This window comes from Cryptomeria japonica, chromosome 6 (assembly GCF_030272615.1).
Source record: "Cryptomeria japonica chromosome 6, Sugi_1.0, whole genome shotgun sequence".
Classification (NCBI taxonomy): Eukaryota; Viridiplantae; Streptophyta; class Pinopsida; order Cupressales; family Cupressaceae; genus Cryptomeria; species Cryptomeria japonica.
The window spans coordinates 242,088,333-242,107,412 of record NC_081410.1 but is presented as its reverse complement, the minus strand read 5'-3'; the positions used below and the strand labels follow the sequence as shown (position 1 = coordinate 242,107,412).

At 36.9% G+C, this 19,080-nt stretch overlaps 1 protein-coding gene across 1 annotated transcript in view; it reads right to left on the bottom strand.

The window, feature by feature from the left end:
* LOC131075658 (peroxisomal acyl-coenzyme A oxidase 1) overlaps nt 1-19,080 on the bottom strand; it is a 211,182-nt gene that overhangs the window by 120,666 nt on the left and 71,436 nt on the right. Inside the window, exon 8 of the mRNA XM_058012499.2 lies at nt 8,361-8,558. Coding sequence (XP_057868482.2) covers nt 8,361-8,558 — 198 coding nt within the window. The remainder of the gene's footprint in view (nt 1-8,360; nt 8,559-19,080) is intronic.

Genomic DNA, 19,080 nt, shown 5'->3' with positions numbered 1-19,080 from the left:
GAGGTAAGGTAGGATATAATAGGATTAATTAGTATATATTAATGCAGATTAATATATTAATATATATTTCACTGAACATTAATTAAGTGTGGGAACTAATATATGTTGACATTAACTAATGTATGTTTCATTAAGCATTAAATTAAATATGATAAGTAGGATGTTAATATTAAGTAATGTATGTTTCATTGAACATTGGTAATTATTTAATGTACTAATCTACACATAAGGAATGATTAAGAAATAAAGATGTCATCAAGGAAGGTGCAATGCATATGTCAACAATGGTAGGATACATTTAATATGTATATTTGTTAAAGAACACATTAGGAATACATGTTAACGTAAAATGAAGATTAGGAAATTAAAATAGGACTAAATCATCAAATGCATTAAAAATACAAATGTATACCCATGTTGGAGGCTATAGGGAGGAAACTCCATTAGTCTAAGGAAGGGATTATGAAATCCCTAGGGCAGTATATATACTGATTATTAATATGCATATGTAGGGCTTGGTTGATTAAGTTCAACCAAGAGGAGTTGGATCTGGCCGATCCACTCCGAGGACTTGGGTGATGGGATGCACCACCCAAGGCAAGGAATGACATATGGTCTTCCTTGGAGGGCTTGGGCATAAGAGGTTACACCCAAGACACAAATCGATATAACTTTTCGATTTCCTGGAGGGCTTGGATGTAAGGAATTACATTCAAGACAGGAGTCGAATTCACCTTCAACTTCCTGGAGGGCTTGGAACCAAGATGGGTTCCAAGAAGGCGAGCTTCACGGCCGCCTAAGGACATACTTTGTATGGCATTTGTATCCTTTTTATTAGATTAAAATTATGATTATGTTAATTAAGTGATTTAAATTTCGATTGCAATATAGATTATATATATATATATATATTGTATTCTAACAATCGGTTTTGCAGGATAGTGATCCCTGCCTAGTAGGGACATCACAGTGGTATTAGAGCATAATCCTGCCAACCTGTGGGAAGGGTTCTTAGTTTATGATCACGTATCAGAGAAAGAAAAGAGCAAAAGCAATGGCCGACCAATTGGCCAAACAACTTCAAACGTTCATGGAACAGACCAATGAGAAATTCGAAAGAATGAGCCAACTAATCCTCCAAAGTACGAACAGCCACAATAGAGATATGCAAAACCATAGGAGAGAGGTACACTCTAATCACGCTGATAACGAACGATCTCCTCAGAGTTCTAGACAAACAATTCCCGAATTTCTACCTAGAGAGGAACATGTAAGGCAGGAAGAGGAACCAGCCACCCTTGGAGTGGAAGAAATTGCCCAAATTTATGCTAGATTAGAGCCAGAAGTTCAGAGAGTGGTATCCTTCAAAGACTTCTGTGAATCCAAAACTAGTGAATGTAGAAAGAGAAAAACTATGTGTAATGACCTTAAAGCTGAAGTCAACAAAATGTCCCTACCATGCTTTGATGGGACAAGAAAGGATGTCGCCCAGCCTTGGGTAGAAAAACTAGACACCTATCTTTCATACAGTCCCATGACGGAAGGAGATGTTATTAAATTTGCCATACTACATTTAACCGGAACTGCCCATAATTGGTGGCACAACGGTCTCATTACCCTAGGACACAAAAATGTTGCCACCTACACTGAATTCACCCAAAAGCTCATTAGCCGATTCGACCAGAAGGATTCCGAATGGTACTTCTAGAAGTTAACACACCTTAAACAATTAGGAACCATTGAGGACTACATAGATCAATTCCAAAACTTGTCAGTAATGGTTCCCGACCTATCCCAGAAGAGGCTCACCTACATGTTCTTAGAAGGCTTAAAAGACTCTATTAAGAATTTTGTGAAACCCCTGGAACCAAAGAACTTAGGAGAAGCCATCAAGAAAACTAGAATGGTTGAATTTAGTGCTCCCAAGAATACCTCAACCAAAACACCGTATAGGAATGAAGGACACCAAAATAACCGCAAAGAGAAACCCTGCCGCTTGTGCAAAAAACCTTGGAGTTACAATCACCAATGTAAGGAGAGAGACAACTTGGTGGAGAAGGGGTTGTGTTTCAAATGCAAGGCCCCATGGGGGAGAGGCCATGAATGTAAAAGAGGACAATTAAATAACATAGAAGAAATACAGGGTGAGGAAAGACCATACAAAAGAGCCAGATTTGAAAACAACGAACCAAGTACCTTGGCAGTCATCACTCAAGGGAATGAAAATAGGTGCTTCAAGCTCAAAGGAACTATCAAAGGACAGAAAGTAATTGCGTTAGTGGACACAGGAGCATCAGATGACTTCATTAGCAAACACTTGGCAGCAAAGAGAAGGTTAAAAACTCAAGAATTTGAAGGGTTTGAAGTGGTTATGGGCAACGGAGTCATAGATAAATGCACTAAAGTTATCCCTCAGTTGGAAGTCACCCTAGGGGGCATACAATTATGAGGAACTTCTTCGTGGTGAACCTAAAGAATGACATCATTTTGGGAATGCCATGGATAAATTCATTAGGACGATTCATCATGGATAGTCCAAATCGAGAGATATGCTTCCAACATGAAGGGAGGGAGATAACATTAAAAGGAATTCTCGACGATTCTCCAAAGATAGTATCTTGCAATAAAATGGAGAAAATTCTTCGACATGAACAAGGAGAGTGGATCGCCCAATGTATGATCTTGGATAAATCTCAATCCGAAGGTCAAAACATTCAGAGTGATATACAACCCATCCTTAGAAGACACAAAAAGGTATTCGAAGACATCCCTCCAGGCTTACCACAAAAAAGGGGGTTTGAGCATTCCATTGAATTAGAAGAAGGAGCAAAACCGGTAATTACCACTCCTTACCGCCACCCACACAAATTCAAAGAAGAGATCGAAAAAACCATAAAGGAATTATTAGAAATGGGGCATATCCAACCAAGCAGCAGCCCTTTTGCCTCTTCAGTAGTATTGGTCAAGAAAAAAGACGGGACGATGACGATGTGCATAGATTACAGAGCCCTGAATAAAAACACTATAAAGAACAGATACCCAATTCCAAGAATTGACGAGCTAATGCATGAACTTCACGGGGCAAAATATTTCTCTAAAATCAATCTAAGGTCAGGGTACCATCAGATCAGAATGAGGAAGGAAGACATCCCCAAGACCACATTCTGATGTCACTATGGACATTTCGAATTTTTGGTTCTACCATTTGGCCTCACTAACGCACTAGCCACCTTTCAGTCATGCATGAATCATACATTCAGACAACAGTTGAGGAAATCTCTTCTAATCTTCTTCGATGATATACTCATTTACAGCAAGACATGGGAAGAACATGAGTCTCCCTCTGAATCTCAGGAGTATGGTCTTCTTCCATATTTCGAGGAGGCTCTTGATCTTCACTATCCATCTCATGGGTGCCCTTGGATTTTCTGAATGCAACATCTTCTTCAAAGATCACATCCCTACTAAACTCAATCAATTTCTGTCTTGGAATATAGATTTTGTAAGCTTTTGATGTTTCACTATAGCCTACAAATATTCCCTTCTTGCCAGAAGGTTCTAGCTTGGTTCTTTTATCTTTGGGTATATGTATATATACTAGACAACCAAAGATTCTCGAGTGACTTACATCCGACTTCACCCCTGTGAATGCTTCTTCAGGTGTCTTGTTCTCCAAAATGCAATGAGGGCATCTATTTTGAACATAGACAGTAGTTCTAGAAGCCGCTGCCCAAAAAGAAGTTTGAAGATTTTGATCATGTATCATGGCCTTGGCTGCCTCCACAACAGTTCTATTTTTCCTTTCTGCTACACCATTTTGTTGAGGATTATATGGAACACAAAACTCCCACTTATTCCCAACTTCAATGCAAAAATTTCTGAAGCTACCGGAGATATATTCTCCTCCATTATTGGATCTTAAGGTTTTGATCCTCTTCCCTGAAATGTTTTCTACTAGGGCTTTGAATTCCTTAAATCTCATAAGTACTTCATCAAATTCTTTACTTTTCAAAAAATAGATCCAAATCTTCCTAGAGTAGTAATCAATGAATATAACATAATACAAGAAACCCACCCAAGGAAGCAACAGACATAGGACCACACAAATCTGAATGAATGAGTTCTAAAATGCATTTGGATCTACTTTCACTATTATGAAAAGTACCTTTAGTGTTCTTACCCAACGTGCAACCTTTGCAAATTCCTTCATGCTCCTGGTTGAGTTTTGGAAGGCCTGTGACCATCTTTTCCACTGTAGGTAGTGCACGAAAGTGAAGATGACCCAATCTTCTATGCCAAATCTCACAAGTACTTGATGAGTCATGAATTAAAGCTTGAGAAGGAGAAGTGCAAAGTTTATAGAGGCATCCATGGCGAACTCCAATGACATAAGTCGTCCTGATGTTTGATTTCTTCGGCCATGCAACGACTTTGCCATCCATGAATGCAATTCGATATCCTTTGTCTTCCAAGGCTGATATGGAGACAAGATTTCACTTCATTCCTGGAATGAATAGTACATCATTTAATTGCAAAGAAATGCCTGAATTCAAGTGAAGAGAGGAGGCCCCAATTCCTTCAACTGAGTAGCTGGAATTATCTCCAATGGTTACTTGTTCATTTGAGGTTCTTTCCACCAAGTCATTTAGATGTTCTCTAAATCCGGTGATGTGAGGTGATGCCCCACTATCAATTATCCAAGTGTTGTGATCAGTAGCCACATGGCTATAAAGAGCTGAATAGAAAATGAATCCTTTTGAGGAAGGGTTTCGCCAACGTGCGCAATGGAAACTTGAAGCATAGTCCTGGTTGGACATTTCATTGCATAGTGACCATATTTGTCGCATCTAAAGCATTGGACTTTTGACATATCCTTCCTTCTTTTGGATGTAGAAGCACCATTGGATTCTTTATCTTTCTTCCTTGTGGAGTCCGAGGCAAGAACATGAATGTCTTCATTTGTAGAACTTTGACCAATGCCTCTTGTAATCAATCTTGACTATTCTTGAATGCAATCTGTCTTCAATCGATCAAACTTAGGAAGTTTTGATCTTGTGCTTATCCCTTGAATAAATGATTCCCATAAAGAGGGGAGACCACTGAGTGCCAATATGGTTAACTCTTTGCTCTCTATCATGTGACCAATTGTAGAGAGTTGATCTCTCAATTCTGTAATCCTCATGGAGTATGAGGTGATGGTTTCGCCTTTTGTCAATTTGACATGGTGAAGTAAGATTTGTGCTACCATATGTCAAATGTTGAGAATGAAAGATCGCAGTAATAATCTCAAGAAGATGACCATATCTTTTGAGAGCAAGGCTTAGAAAAAACTCATGCATATAATAAACTTGTATTGATACCTAAATTTAGGGTGCAATGTTCTCCATGTTTCTTTTTTAAATAAGATATGAGCATGACGGTAGTCACATTCTTGCTTCATCCATGAACTAAGTTGAACTAGATGAAGAATACAAAACAACCCATCCACATCATTGGCAAGAACTGATGAATAGCATGCTTATTAGCTGATCAAGATCCAAAAGAGATATCCAATAAGCAACCTTAAAAAAGGAAAATGATCTGACTATATGGTACAACATTTATTATAATGATCCAGTAATATCAAGACCAGTGCTCTTATAAGAAGGGGAATGAAATACTCCAATATTAGCAGCATCCGGACATAATGCAGTATGCTAAGAATTTTGTGGCCATTTACTAAGTCTACATGTATGTTTTAATTTATTAAGACATCCCAGTATTATATATCAGAGCCTGAGCACAAAGACCTCCCAGTATTATATATCATTAGTTAGAAAATGACTTATATGCGAATCTATTATAATCCAGTTATTATCTTAATTCTTAAATGTCATAAAACAGATTACAAACCTCATTAATCAAAAACTGTGAGTTCATCGATGCTTTCAGAATAATAAATAAGTTTGATTTGACGTTTGAGAATGTCAATCAAATAAGAGTGAAGCCCAAAACATAAGACAGCCCCGTATACTATTAAAATGGGATTTCAATCACAAGTCTCGAACCTACCTTAGAATACATGAGCAAATGCTAAATTAATCAGATCCACGTCCTCTTCCCATCATGATTACTCAAACGCAGACAATGCTCTAACTTAATTCCTCAAGTTGTCCTTTGAGTCCATTGGTTTCGTTAAGAGAAGTGACAATCTTTTAGCATTTTAGCCTTGAGAAAAATGTGTTATTTCCTTCTAAAAATAATTCGAGATGAAGCTTTAACACGTGCACATCAAACAATCCCCTTCATCTTTCTGGTACCAGAAGTGACACAGGAACTTTCTGTCATATAGGTGGGTTCCTTTCTCAAATTCTTTAATTTAATCAAGTTGCATACGGCTACTGTATTGATAAATCTATCTAGAAATTTGGTTAGTTTAAAAGTTGGAAATTGAGACAGAATCTTGCAGCTTATTCAGTATTAAATGTTCCACTAACATATCTAAATCAGGACATGACTGGCATTCATGAGAGCGAAATCTTTGTCTGGGCTGAGTACTTTGGTTGCCTTAAGAATTGAAAACTGAAACAGAATATTACAGCTTGCTTCAGTATGAGTTACTCGATTTTCATATCTAAATGAACACAGGACTGGCACTCAAGTGAAAGTTTTGGAGGTGAATCAAACCAGTTGCATTACAATTCATTCCTGTACTTTTCAGCAGACATATGACTGTAAATCATAGCCTTGCAATGATAGGCAATTTCTATGCACTTCAAATCTGATGTAGGAATGAATTGTCAGTCTGAGCAATAATTCCTGTCTATCTAATAACTAAGTCTGCTTCCTATTCTGAGTGTATAGAATGCATTTCTTTTCTATCTGTGTTTGCATATCCTCTAGAGGCTGTGAACCGATGATTTAAGATTCATGTTTGTTAAAATAGAATTTTACGACTACCCTTTCTGAAGGTAATAGGCCATCACAGCATCAATTTCAGAACAAATTAAACTGTTCAAACCAAGGATGAAAATATCAGCTAAAAATCAGCCAGATCGCGATTTATCGCGAGGCAAATGGCCGGCCAATTTAATCAGCGTTAAAATCACACCCAATTTTGCCCTAAAAACCACAGGGTTTTGGCAAAAAAAATCAGGATTTTTTTCGATAAAATCGCGATTAAACAATTAAAAATCACGTCATTCGAAACCGACAAAAACCCTACAAGTGAAAACTAAAACTAAATAATGTGAAACGCGAAAGAAAAAAGGGCGATTTCACTCCATATCGCGTGACTGTTCCTAACGCCTGACACCTGATTTCGGCTTCATTTTTGGCGACTTCGGCAGCATTTTTGGTGGCTTCGGCTGCACCTTTGTCGAGTGTGCTCCCTTGCCTGACGCCATTCATATATATATGTATGTTACCGGGAGTTTTAAGTTTTAAACAATTTAAATTTTTAACACTTTAAACTTTCAAGTTTTAAAAATGAGCAAGAAACCTGTGAATGGCGTCGGGCGAGGGAGCACACTCGACAAAGGAACAGTAATACATTAATGTTATATTAATATATATGTATTTAAAACTTAAAACTAGATGTAAAAATGTTACAGCAATGTTAAAACTCTACGATTTATAGAAAACTAGATGAAAAAATGTTACTGTTATATATATATATATATATATATATTTAAAACTTTAAACTTAATTGTATTTGTTTTGTGGTCTAGACTCTACGACATGTATTTGACTCAAACTATGATTTATATATGATGGAAACCAGTAATATGTTACTGTGTTCTATAAATTTAGTGTATATATATTTTTTTTAGGCTATTTTAAAAAATTATATATTTTCAAATGTTCGATAATTTTGCCGATTTATTGCCACCGATTTTTTCCCGATTCCCGATTTTTTTTAAATTTTCAGCCAAAAGATTTATTGACGATTAAGATTTTGTCATCTTTGGTTCAAACATCATTATAATGTGAATTATGGACTCCTTGTTAGCGGACTCCCAAGTATATAAAGTAAAACAAAATACCCAGTCGTACCTTAAGTTTTGGCCTTTGGTAGGTAGTGGGCACTGGGAAGTATCTTAAACATGCATCATATAGCATTTGCTATAGGCAAAACACCTAGAGTTCCAGAGCTTGCACATTACCAAGTTATACTCATGAAGGCACAAGTATATGTTAACTACAATAGACATAAGCTATAATAGACATAAGGGAACTGCCGTTATACAGTTTCCTTTATTTTAAACTCTAATTCCTATATTGTTTGTTTCTGTAATACAAAACAATTTCCTTGCAAAAATAAAAAAAATACAGACTAAAATAGCATAATTATCGAAAGCTAAAATATCAACTATACACACCGCAGTGACTGATGTAGTCAATGACTTTAAACCAGCAGTGCATGCATGTGCTTCAGCCAAAGTTGAGAAATCCTTTGCTTCCAAGCGCCTGGTCACATCCATGTATAGCCACTTCAACCACTCTCCCACAAATCTGAATGCATAGGCACTAGCAAGCAAGGGAAACAGCCTGTTTTGCTGAGTCTTGTAATCAATCACCTGCATATACGACATAAGAACATAAGGTACCAAGCATATTCAAAAATAAAATCCAAGATTTTCCTCAATTTGACAGAATCTATATTCTAAATCATATTTATTCAAACTTCAAACAACAAATCCCAAAAATTGTATATCCAAAGTAATCCTTTAGATAAAAACATCAAATCAAATACTCATGCCCAGTGTACTTCTGTGACCTTTAACATAATTAGCAATAGCACTGGCATAACAAAAGAGGGCATATTGCTCCCTAATCACAATAAGAAAAAGCTCCTACTTAAAAAAGTAATTGCTCCCTTGTAGAACCAAAGAGTTCCTAATGTAAACTAACATTAAACAGCTATCCAAGATTTGATTTCACATCAACCTGAGCTGCATATAGACACTATAAAGATGCTAATAGGTAAACAATTCCGTATTATTTTGAGTCGGTTCACCATAAATGAGTAATAGTTTCCCTAACAAAAGAAATATTCATATAAGTGCAATGACTTGCTCTTCAATCAAAATGATACTCTTTATAGGCTAGATTTGTAATTCTAAGTCAGTCTAATTGTATATCAGAAATTGCAGTAGATTATCAAGGAGGGATATTATCTTCATTTGTAGCAGTAAAGTACTGAAGTATATTAATTGCTCTTGTGAACAAATATGTAAACAACTCACTTATGGAGTAAATATAGCAAGATTTCAAGCCAAAAATTGAAGAAACTTACTAAGCAATTTGAAGTAACGAGTGGTCCCTGTGCTTTCTTGAAGACAATCTAATGATTTTTCTTCAAGAACTGGTAGAATTATTTGCCTTCTCACCTACCATACTTTAGTGTTTGCCTGCTTTGTGTTTGCATAATTAATGGTAAATCCTTACCACAATGGCACATTGCATTTACTACCATTGATTATTATATTGCTTTCATTTTAATATTTATTATTCAATGCATACATAATCTTAAATTGCTATCAGTAGACCATAGAAAAATACAGCCAAGGAAAATGTATTAATTTTGACAGTATTGTTAAAACTTAACATAGTACAATCAAAATTCAGGAGGAGCAGATGCATAAGCTTCTACTAGTCACAATGGGAAATGATGTCTGAAACATGGATGGTTCTATGTATTGATTTTTTGTTATTGTCATCACAATGGTAAATATGGCTAGGAACAATGAGTGGTGATGCTTATGACTAACTCTTGTTTTATGTGGTGGAGTAGTCTCATGAAATTCATTTTAGATATATAGCAAATTAATGATACTCATCTTGGTGTCATATAATAGCACAATACAAACATTGAGCAGGTTTCCATGCATGATTACTATTAAACTACCTCCTTTATATGCTTGTGCAGACCTCATATTTTATAAACTGTAAGAAAATATTCACAAGAGATTTTTTTTATTTTTCAAGTCTTTTCTTAAGATGTGTCCCCAGGGTCTTTTCACATGTTTCTGGAACAGAGAGCAGGATGGGGATGAAACATCCCCCTGCAGTCCCTACAGGTGCCACCAGTAGGGGTGCCTGTCAGCAAGACACACCCCTCCTACAGCAGGTGTCCAGGAAAACCTTGGCATCCCTCAACCATTCTTGGCATGGCAAGACATACCTGCATTATTTTAAAACTAAACTTAATTTAAAATCTAAAAAATCTTTAAAATTAAAAAATCATCAACCTAAAACAATAGGGGAGCTCATCAAGGCCCCCCCACTCCTTAAAAAAGCTTTTAAACATTAGCCCACCCTCATTTGAAACAAACATCATCAGCAGTTTGCATCGTGCAATAAGAAAAGGATTTACTTCAATCATCAACCATCAATGTAAGTTCAAAGTTTGAACTCCAAACTATAATTTTCATTCTAGATGGCTGTTTTCTTTGTTTCAAAGTTTTTTCCTTTTTTTTCAAATTTAGGGTTTTATAATTCTGTTTTAGTTTAGAGTTTAAACTCTCAACTTTCCATAGAAAGTAGTGAAATAAAAAAAAATCATTAGAGAAGTAGCTGTTTTAAATTTCTTTTGGATTTTAGCATATTTAATTTTACTTGAAAAGTTCAAATTCAAGTTCAACCTAAAACTACATAGCTGAAGCTGATTTCTTTATTTGCTGTTTTTTAATTTTAAATAGTAAAAAAATTTATCAAACAAAAAAGATTGAACTTCTGTGTAACCTCTACTTCTATGCTTCATGCAATCTTCAGTAAGAAAAATGAAAGAAAAATCAGAAATCTATTTTTTTTAAATTTGTGATTTTAGATTTTCAACTCAAACAAGGATTGCAACTTTTGTGTATCCTCTTGTTTCTATCCTTAATGCTTAATTCTTTTCATTGCATAATGCTAATGCATTGGGCTAATCAAACAAACAAGGAACACTAATTTTTTTATTAGGATAGATTCAAACAAAGCTACTAATTCAGATGGGACTCACCTATTTCAAAATGTCATTTTTTTGGTCTCGAATATCAGTGCGATACTACAACAATGAATGCACATCTACTTATTGCTAGCAAAGGGGTCGATAAATGTGGTAGTTTCACATTTCAACAAAGGGCCGAATGAAATTCTTTAGTTGTGACATATCTAGCTCCATGCATACTACTACCAAACGCCAAGGGCTATTAGTACTTCTCAACAGCCACAAGTTCCTCTTTTTGCATCAACATCGATCAAATTTAAGGGGAAAACTCACAACTCCATGACCGAGCTATTTCATGTATGAGCCAAAGATGAGGCATATGATGTCAACAGCAAATTCTTCTTTGCCAATGACATTCACTTCCATGTTGGTCACTCTCCTTATTTTAAGGTCATGCCTAATGTTGCAAAATTGGGGTGTTTATATGTGCTACCAAGGGAGACAAAACTAAGAACCACCATTTGGTTACTCTCCTCACTATAAGGAGGGCATACCTGTGGTTGCAAAATTAGGGTCTTTATATGTGCCACCAAGGGAGACAAAACTAAGAACCAGCATCTTGGATCTTGGATAGGAGTTATTCTACATAAGATAAATATACTAGGATACAAGCTTATCATGTGTTGGTGGGTAGACATCAAACACTATCCACTACTCAAAATCATGGTCACATGTGCAAGACAATGGTGAAGTTGGTTGAAGATGCCTACAAACATATTTATTGGAGCTCGGAATGTTGGTTTGTATTGTGTAATCTGTACCAACTAGATAATGTTGCTTCTGCTAGGAACACTTTGTCAGCCGGATGATTTTCTTGATTTTGTGAGTTTGGTGGGTTATCTAGTGGTGAAACCACATTTCCATTATTAGGCGTTGTATTCCACGTTCTCGTTTGAAATCCTTGATTATTACTCCTGAACCCTTGATTGTTACTTCCTTGATAATTCTGATTGTTTCCTTGATAATTTTGAGTACTCCTTTGCATACTCTGCAATTGATTATTTTGATTTCTCAAGTATATTACTTCAGTTGACAACTTCTTGACTTGCTCAATTAATTCCTTCATTTCTTCTTTATCTTCCTGCGTCCTTGTAGATGTTGTGTTTTGCAGGTAAATTGGATCTGTCGGCGGGGCTTGAGAAAGCGTGACTACTGAATGAAGAACCAATTTGTTGGATGGCTGCATGTTAGGATACACCGAATGTGGGATCGCATTCAAGACCGGAGTATGATGCATTAAAGCTTGACTTGTAGCTTGAATTTGATTAGATGTCGTTGGAGGTCCCATGTGAAGTAATGGTCCAGCAATGTTTTGACCCATATTCTTGCTTACTTCAATAGCCTTTGTGTATGCTGCATTCAAATCATTTGGTGCGAGGTAGGCCCTCACGAACATGGAAGTCAATTGATCTAGAGCACCATAGTATATTTCTCTCGCGTCCGCAATGAGGTAAGGAGCTCGCAGCATCGTGCAAGCCCTATGGAATCGGTTATTGAAAGCGGTAATAGGCTCATGTTCTTGTCTTTTAATCTCCACAAAATTGTCTGTATAGCTCAACGGGGGTAGTTGGAATACCAAATTTTGCAATAAATGCATCTTTCATCGGATCCCATATTCTTGTTCAACCTGTAGGTAAATGAATGAACCAAAAGTATGCCTCTTCTCCCAGGGAATATGGGAAGAGTCTACAAGCCACATCTCCATATTCAATTTGCCTATTGCGTAGGAGATCTTCGAACATCTTGATGTGATCTTCCGTTGTCCGGTTGAAGTCATTCACATTAAGCTTAGGCCAAAAATTCTCCAGATTTTTGGGCGTTTCATGATATGTTACAAATTCAAGCGGGGACGGGTTATTAATTAACCATGTAGCAGCATTAAGCACATGAGCGGGAGGAGGAAGAGGTGGTCACAAATGAGCCATTTTACTTCCTGCACTTTGCGAACTTGATTGGGTGGCTGACTTGTAGCTTGTTTGTGATGTTGATTGAGAGTTTGATGAGGTTGAATGAGAGCTTGATGAAGTCAAACTTGCTTGACTTGCTGATTGTGTAATTGTTTGAATACTTGTTTGAATTGCGGCTTGAACTTGGTCCTGTAGTGATGGAGTTTGAGATGAACTGGTTTGATCTTCTATTCTTAATAAAGGTTCTCTCAACATATCTCCTTTCTTTGCGTGTTCTGATCTTGAAATGAACTGCAATTCAATTAGCTCCTTTGCTCCTGGGATTGATCTCAATATCCTTTGATGCTTCTCAGGTGAGAAAGAACCAATGTGCTCCAACGTGAAGCGGGTGTTCTTTTCAAATGCACTATGGATTCCTTTAATTAAAAAGTGCTCTGCAGCAGCTCTTCGGATCCTTTCAGCCTTTTTTCTTCTCGATCTAGCAAAACTCGAATTCTTGTGTACTCTTCTTCACTTCTGATGTTCCAAGCTAGGTTGTTTAGTCTTGAAATGATGTCCTCTTGTACGTTGCCTAGCTCTAAATTCGGTTGTACTACTCCGTCCAAACCTCTATGTGGCAATACCATTGAAAAGTGACGATCTCCTCAAGTAAGCTTGTTCTTGGAATGACCTATCAGGGAGTGATTCGGGCTTGTTGTAATCTTTGAGCGAGCAAATCTCTTTCAACTTGAGCTTCAATTTTGACAGCTATCTCCTCTTCTTCGTCTACACAAAAGTAACTCCAATGTATTGTGGTGCACTTGTTTTTCCTTCTCAAGAAAGGTTGTTCAAACTAGCTATGATATCTCTTTTGTCTCCCAAGTTCGGTTGCTTAAATTCGCCTTCTCTAGCAGATTCACCTCTTCTAACAAGAGCAGGTAGCACCATAATGATTCATACTCAACACACAAGTTCTTGAACTGGTTCAATTTCTTCTTTGTTGATTGGTGGGTAGATTCTCGTTATTAACTGCTCTAGGAACAATGATAACTAGAGGCAAATTTCCCAATTGCTCTTCTTTATCGATCACAGCTCTCACTTGTCGGAATTCAACGTAACTTATTTGGTTTCTCCAAGCAAGAGTGATCAACAATGAGATGATACCTTGTTGTTCACCTAGGATTAGATATTCTTCAGGTAGTACCATTCCGCATCATGATCAAAAGAAGTCTTCTTCCTTTAGCGAGCCCTCCTTCTAGTGCCAATTATGTTGATGTGTTTTTCATGCACATGCGAACACAGAATAAAATACCCAAAACTATCTTATCCTCTCTTGAACAAAGTTACTCAAATGTTGAAGATTGGCTTAAGGATCACTTGAGACAACTCCAAGGTTCTTGTATGTCGGGTCTTGACTTGTGGATAAGCACGAGTGATCGTTATTATTGTTGTTTCATCAAGGGGCCTTACATATGAGAAGACTTCATGAAACGCTTTATGAATGATATGCAATGAAGTTCTTTCCTATTATTACTAGATGTTTTTCAAAAAATTGCAAAAGATGAGGGTTGAGAGATACTAAGCTATTCCTAGGAATGCATGGATGAAGGATGATATAAGTGAAACTCTACTAGTCTTAGTATTGCCATACAAGAACAACTCCACCAAAACTAGTGCAATTTTCTAAGGGCATTTGAAGATTTTCCAATCACTACTAAGCATAGACACCATCATTTGAATGCATATCCATGATTATGTTAAGTTTTGAATCAGATTTATACGATTGGGTAATTTTATATTTTTTAAGTATTGAACACAATAGACTTCAGTTTCAGTCTGATTTATGTTCACTGCTAAAGTATTTATTAGAATTCAATTTCCACTTTCAATCTGATATAGTTGCAGATTACAATGTATATATATATAGATAGATAGATTCACACACTGATAATTTGTAGCTTCAACGGCTGTATTTCTTTTCCACCGATATTAGTATATCGATCTGCTGTCTTATCACCCAACCGTTCTAAGGAAATCATATTATCCATAAATATGATATCCACGGACTTCCTTAAGGGCCATGTCCCTTTAACACGAAGTGGTGGATTGAGAAACCTGTATCGATTCATTAATGAATCGGAATACTAACTAATCAATTAATTACCATCAGTTAAGTCACTAACAATCAACTAATAAAGAAAAGAAATCGATCAGCAATTAAATCGATAATAGATGTAGACCAACAATAATTGTAATTGATGACAGGCAGATAACAGTTATAAAGGTTATGTATAATCTAAAGACTAAGTCTAAACTTAATAATGAGAATAGTTATTCAAATGTCTAAGGCCGATAGGCCAATTAGACAGTTGAATTGTATAGGCTTGATCAGTGAAATCCGACCGAAGCTATACATATTCAACAAATTAAGCAACAATTAAACTTAAGCACTTTCAATATTTCCAGTTGACCACACAAGGCACGCTTACAATCAGCAAGAGGCTAGTGCTATGGATTATGAGCTTCACAATAAATCGGGTACAACATTCAATCATTCAAGCTAAATACTTAAATCAATATCAAAGATTGAATTGAGAAGATGAAAAACCATGCAAGAAGCTTCAAGGATTGAATAGAAACACCATAATTTCAATGTTTTATTAATCCAATAGCAAAGTAACAACAATTCTTCAAGTCCTTCTCTTATCTCTCTTGGACTCTAGCTATCTCTTATTCTCTAATGTCTAATGATTATAAATTAAATGAGTGGAGTTCATATAGCACTCCCAAATACAATGAAGGGCCAAGATCAAATGAAGATCAAGGGCCACAATTTTGCCACCTAAACCCTAATTAGGGTTTGATACAAACAAAACACTATCAAGATTAACATCATCATGAAATCAACCAATGAGAAAATGATATGAGTTGGCACAAAAATCGAGGAAGCGTCCTCCAATGAGAAAATGAGTTGCCATGTAGGATCATAACAAATTGTCTTCTAGAATTTTGTTCCCTTTCTCCCTTTCCCTTTTGGCATATTCAATGAATCTGGTCATCGTGCCCTCTATCTCAGTTCTCGTAAAGTCTTCAACTATTCTTCCATGTGCATGACTGCCTCAAAGGCTTTGATGATAGCATTCTCCCATTCAAGATCCTTCATTTTGCTTGCTAGTATTATGAGTGCGAACATATCATCCAATTGCTTTTTGGTGATCATTCCATGAGTTCCATGAAAGATAACTTTTATTCTTTCCTCCAATTCTTTGGCTTCTATTATCATTCCAGGATCGATCTTCTTCTCCAACATGATTTGTGCTACTTCCACTATCTTATCATGAATAAGATGCATATCGTCTTGAACTTGACTACATCTGTTCTCAATATCTTCAAAAACAATCCTCTTTGTGCGAGGTAGACTACTCCAATGTAGAAAGCTAGGCGTAGATCCTTCTCTTCTTACTTTCTCTCTTGTTAAGACTTCCCTGGGTGTTTTCCTTATTACTTGCAAAACTGGGATGATAACATCTCTAGTATGAGCAAATGCTTCAAAAGCTTCTATGAGGATATGAGTCCTTCCGAGGAATTTTATGACTGTATCAAGTGTCTTCATTGTATCTCTCATAAACTTGCTAACTTTGGTATAAGAGTCTTTTATCCATGTGTCCATCAGATGTGTTGAATTCCTCATCTTCTCCATATGATCAACTAATTCCTAAGGAAGCAAAAGTGTTGGTGGTGTAACTGATGGATTATGTTGCCTCAATGGTTCTTTGAATTGTTGGAAGTAGTTTCTCCATGCACTTATCTCTTTTTCTAACCTTTTATTCTTCTCTACTTCCATTCTAAGCATATCATTAACTACGTTTAATGAATCACTAGCATCACCTATGGCTTGCTCGGAGGTGAGTGGACCCAAATCAATAGTCTCCATATCATATTCATCCGCTGTGATTTCATCTTCATACTTGACAACCATTGAAGTAGCTATTTGTAACTTCCGAGAACCCGAATCATCTCTGATCACCTTAGTCATCTTCGTAGCTTTCTTCTTTTCGATGACCTCTTGAATTTCGACTTAGAGGCTATCTAAGTCATATATTGGTTCTTCATCAACTGCTATCACTTCTTTGGCAAGCCTTTCCTTTGGCCATTCAGGAATAGATGATCTCCCTTCTTCAACTTGTGTTCCTTCGATCGACTGCTCATCTCTAGGTGGGAAAGTTGTCTCGTCATTGTCTTCATCTTCATCATTCTCTTGAATGAGGAGTGAGGTCCTTTTGTTCCTGTGATAACTTTTATTTGCCTTTCTCATTCTGAATTGTAGATTATGTTGATTCATTTACACCTTGACTCAATTCTTTATCTATCCTTTGTTCTTCATGTCTTTCATCCTGATTCAACTCTTCTTCACGCCTGGATGAAGTACTAGAAGGATAACCGGCATTTGATTTATGCTTCTTCCTTGCTGACTCCTCTCCACGATCATCTTTTCTCTTTGAACCTCTTGAGTGGGCTGATTCAGGAGCACTTCCACTCGCGCTTGCATCATCTTCATTGTCTATACTTGCTTCTAAGTTGAACGTCATTGTTATATTCTACCCTTTCAATTTTTGATGCTGGATGTCTATCCATATGCGAGTGTATTCCAAGACTTGCTTCATCAACTCCTTCAAATCTACGACCTCCATGTCAACCCAATTGATCTTGATCTCCTTGCTTTCTTTTGCATAGGCAGATTGGAGATATTTGCCACTATCCTGTACTTGATCAGCAACACTAAATAACTTACACTTTCGGATGAAATCAAAAGGTAGCCTGGAATACATCTTTTTCTTCACTTCTACATCATCTTGAACATTCATCCAATAGTCTTGTAACTACCACTGATGTTTATACTTCTTTCTCACAATCCCACTTACATCGTCACATGGATCAAAGTAATCTCTAGGAGTGAATGGCTTGAGTGAATAGAGAACTAACTCCTCTTCGGCATTCTTAGCTGCTTGAAGGGAAGGACACACTTCAATAGAGTCTCCAACTGAAATAGGAAAAGAGATACCGGTTCCGTGCTTGTGCCTATATGCCTTGACATATGTTGCTAGCTGTCTTACCACCTCAAGTAGCACTATTCTGTCTATCGGTTAGCATGGCAGCATGTAGGGAGGACAAGGGCATCCTTGAACTCTAATATAAGTGAACTTAAGGAATTGGAGGAACCATGCACCATATTGTTAAACCAATGCTTGTGCTCTTGGAGAGTCTTTGATGAATTCCACCTTGAAGCGACCTCATGATGCGCATAGTGAATGCATCATTCACTCTTCTATAGTGGTGCTTAGTCGGATGATGAAGTTGTGTATAACACTAATACACTTTTATTTCTCATGGTCCTCTTCCGACTATGCCTCTATACACCAATCCGGGATACTCGTAATTCCTTGCAAGAGAGTATATAACATAGGAACTCATGTAGAATGTCCTAGTGTGCATTAGTCTTCTCAGCTGCACATCGATATTGTTGCTAATGAGTCTCGCCCAATTGATTGCATTCTTGCCATGAGTGACTGTTTCTATGAAGAAAAACATCCATTCCTCGAAGTATGAAGCCTTCGGTGCACCCACCACATGATGAAGTAGAGTGATGAAGTCTCTAAATTTGTCCTTGAAGTCCACTCTATGTAATTTGTTGGGCATTCTGCTCTTGCCACCTCTACTCTTTGATAACCAAAACTTGTCAATGATCCTTAAACAAGCTAGATCATGTAGATCATGTAGATCATGTCTTTAAGCTCGGGTAGATGAAATGCTTCACTAATGGTTGTCTCTGAGAGGTAAGCAAGTACTCTTCCATCCTTCGCCACTATTCTTCTTGAGTGAGAATCGTAGTGTTGAGCACATTCAACAATCAACTCATAGCACTGCACTGCAGGTGGAAAGCCAGCTGCATTTATAATCCCGCTATACATCATCTTCTTTGCTGTAGCAGTAGGTTCACTTGTATAGGATGAGCTCCGAAACTTCTTGGTGTCAAATTTCCCAAGATTGGTGTCTCCTATTCTATTCCAATGAGATGTGATCTTGGTTTCTAATGTACCGCTCCTCAAATCTTATTTGACGAGTGCTTGATGATTTACAGTTCCACTAGGCTTAGGTGCTGCCATTCTTCACTTATAAGAGATGTGTAAATTAGGAGAGTGGTGAAAGATATGCAAAATATTA